The 2,098-nt window shown below is 42.5% G+C and overlaps 1 protein-coding gene across 1 annotated transcript in view; it reads right to left on the reverse strand.

Annotated features, from left to right (window-relative positions):
- The window catches only part of LOC138965601 (buccalin-like), a 15,073-nt gene extending 13,242 nt beyond the window's left edge, over nucleotides 1-1,831 (reverse strand). Inside the window, exon 1 of the mRNA XM_070337782.1 lies at nucleotides 1,756-1,831. Within this exon, the coding sequence (XP_070193883.1) occupies nucleotides 1,756-1,831 (76 nt within the window). The remainder of the gene's footprint in view (nucleotides 1-1,755) is intronic.
- Between the last annotated feature and the right edge of the window lie 267 nt (nucleotides 1,832-2,098).

The following is a 2,098-nucleotide window of genomic DNA, read 5'->3' on the forward strand; positions in this document are numbered from 1 at the left end:
CTGATTTAAACCATAATGATGACAACAATCACTCTACAAGAACAAGACCAAGAACCCGCATCAACATTCTCAGTATGTTCACAGTTGAATTAACTACTTCAACATATTTGTGAAGCAGAATATTCGACATCAAGTCCCTCCCTTTTATCATTTACGGTCTTCTTTCTTTTTTTAGCATACGTGCAGCATGAGAGTGTTTCTCTTATTCAATTTCCAACGAGTCTAGGAATGTCATTCCGACATTCACATTCCAAAATGCCACAGCCATTATGAGAATTTACTGCCCACACAGACACAAAAGAGAGTATTCGGCTCTGACGATACCTATGTGCACCACTAGAAACCAGTCACTGTAGCTTTGCGCCTGGGTTATTTCACCAAATGTTGGCTAGTTAGTACTCTTTCTTTCACTAGATGCGATCTTGTGAGCCGAGCACAAACCCAGACAGCTCTTTAATCTGTTCTTCGGGGTCGTCAATTTGGAACGCGTTGACAAGTCTGTGGATTATTACGTTAGCGGAAGGGATTCAGACTGATGTTAGTTAGTGACTGCGTGTAACAATCCCCCCCCCCTCCACACCCCCCTGCCTACCAGAAACGGTCATGAGTAAACCTACAATCCCCCCAAAAGAAGTGTGTAGGTGGAAGGGTCTTGTGGGTACATTTATCCCATGACCTGCCTCTTTGTCTCTGTTAGCTGAGGAGGTGATTATTCTGAATATTGCTATTTCATATGTTACGTGGATTTCCATTGGTCAATTGGGCAAAACTGAGCTCAGTGCAAAAGTGATATCGACGACATTTCCGTCGATATCAGTTTTGATATCGACGACCTCTTTATTGCTTCCCCACTTCAAAAACAAAAACACCTACATTTAAAAACAAACAAATATATATGAAAATGTAATTATCCCAGAATTTAGTTGAGCAAGTGACTAAAGACTTTTTGAAAGAAAAGACATTTTGAAATACTGAAAAGTACAAGAAAAGAGTGAACAAAAAGAAATAATAATCAGAGGGAGGGATATGGAACAGCCAAAACTGAGACAAATACTTTTGTAATTTCTTTACAGTAATACAAAATGTCCAGAGAATTAGCAATATATCTAACATTGACTGACTGTGTGACGATATCTTTTGCTATTGGTCTGTTTCGACAGTGATATCAAAATCTTGACCTCCGGTCTCGATTTTAATATCACTGTCTCAACAGACCATAGCAGAAGATATCATCACACAGTCCGTCAATATTGGGTAGTATTTGGTTTCTCTCAATTGTTCGACCATTCCTTTTTTCTCCCGGTCGTCTGTATGGCTCGTATTCGTACACATTGAAAGTTATGTTTTCAATAGACTGCTCTGACAAATCAAACCTCTGTCTATGCAACAAAGGTCGTCGTCTCGGGTCAACTCCCAAACGAACGTACACAATAAAACTGTTAAAATAATTATGAGCCTCTGCAAACATCACATAGCAATATTGTTGATACAGGCAGAACCCGATTTTATCACCAAAAAAACCTGAATCGTCGTGTGAACAACGGCTTCCAGAGAATGACGTCATGTTTTAACTACCGAACAAGATGCATGACTTTTCCCTCTCCGTTTTCCTCCACCTGCATTGTTTGGAATTACTCTCCCGTGGTTATACGGCACAGCGGCCAATTACGATCTCACCCACACAAACACGGCCGCGCCTTTGAAGTTGTTTTTGAAGGTTCTTTGATGTGAAGCAGTCACAACAGACCAACTCACCTGTCTCGCACGTCCCTGGAACCAAGCCTTGTAGAACCAGAACGAAGACCAGAGAAGCTGCTTTTGCGGGCACCATGCCGACCGCTCCTGCGAGGTGGAAAACAGACTTTGAAACTCAGTGAATAACACACACACACACATAGACAGACATACACACGCACGCACTCACACACGCGCAAGTTCGCGCGCACGCACACACTGTGACACGAACACGTACGTACGCACACACACACGCACGCACGCCCACACACACGAACACACAAAACAGTACACCACAGCCACGCACACCGGACTGTAGCATGGCATGAGGAAAAATCGGATAGTGTAGACAGACACATAAAGA

Source organism: Littorina saxatilis, linkage group LG4, assembly GCF_037325665.1.
Source record: "Littorina saxatilis isolate snail1 linkage group LG4, US_GU_Lsax_2.0, whole genome shotgun sequence".
In the NCBI taxonomy this organism is placed as follows: domain Eukaryota; kingdom Metazoa; phylum Mollusca; class Gastropoda; order Littorinimorpha; family Littorinidae; genus Littorina; species Littorina saxatilis.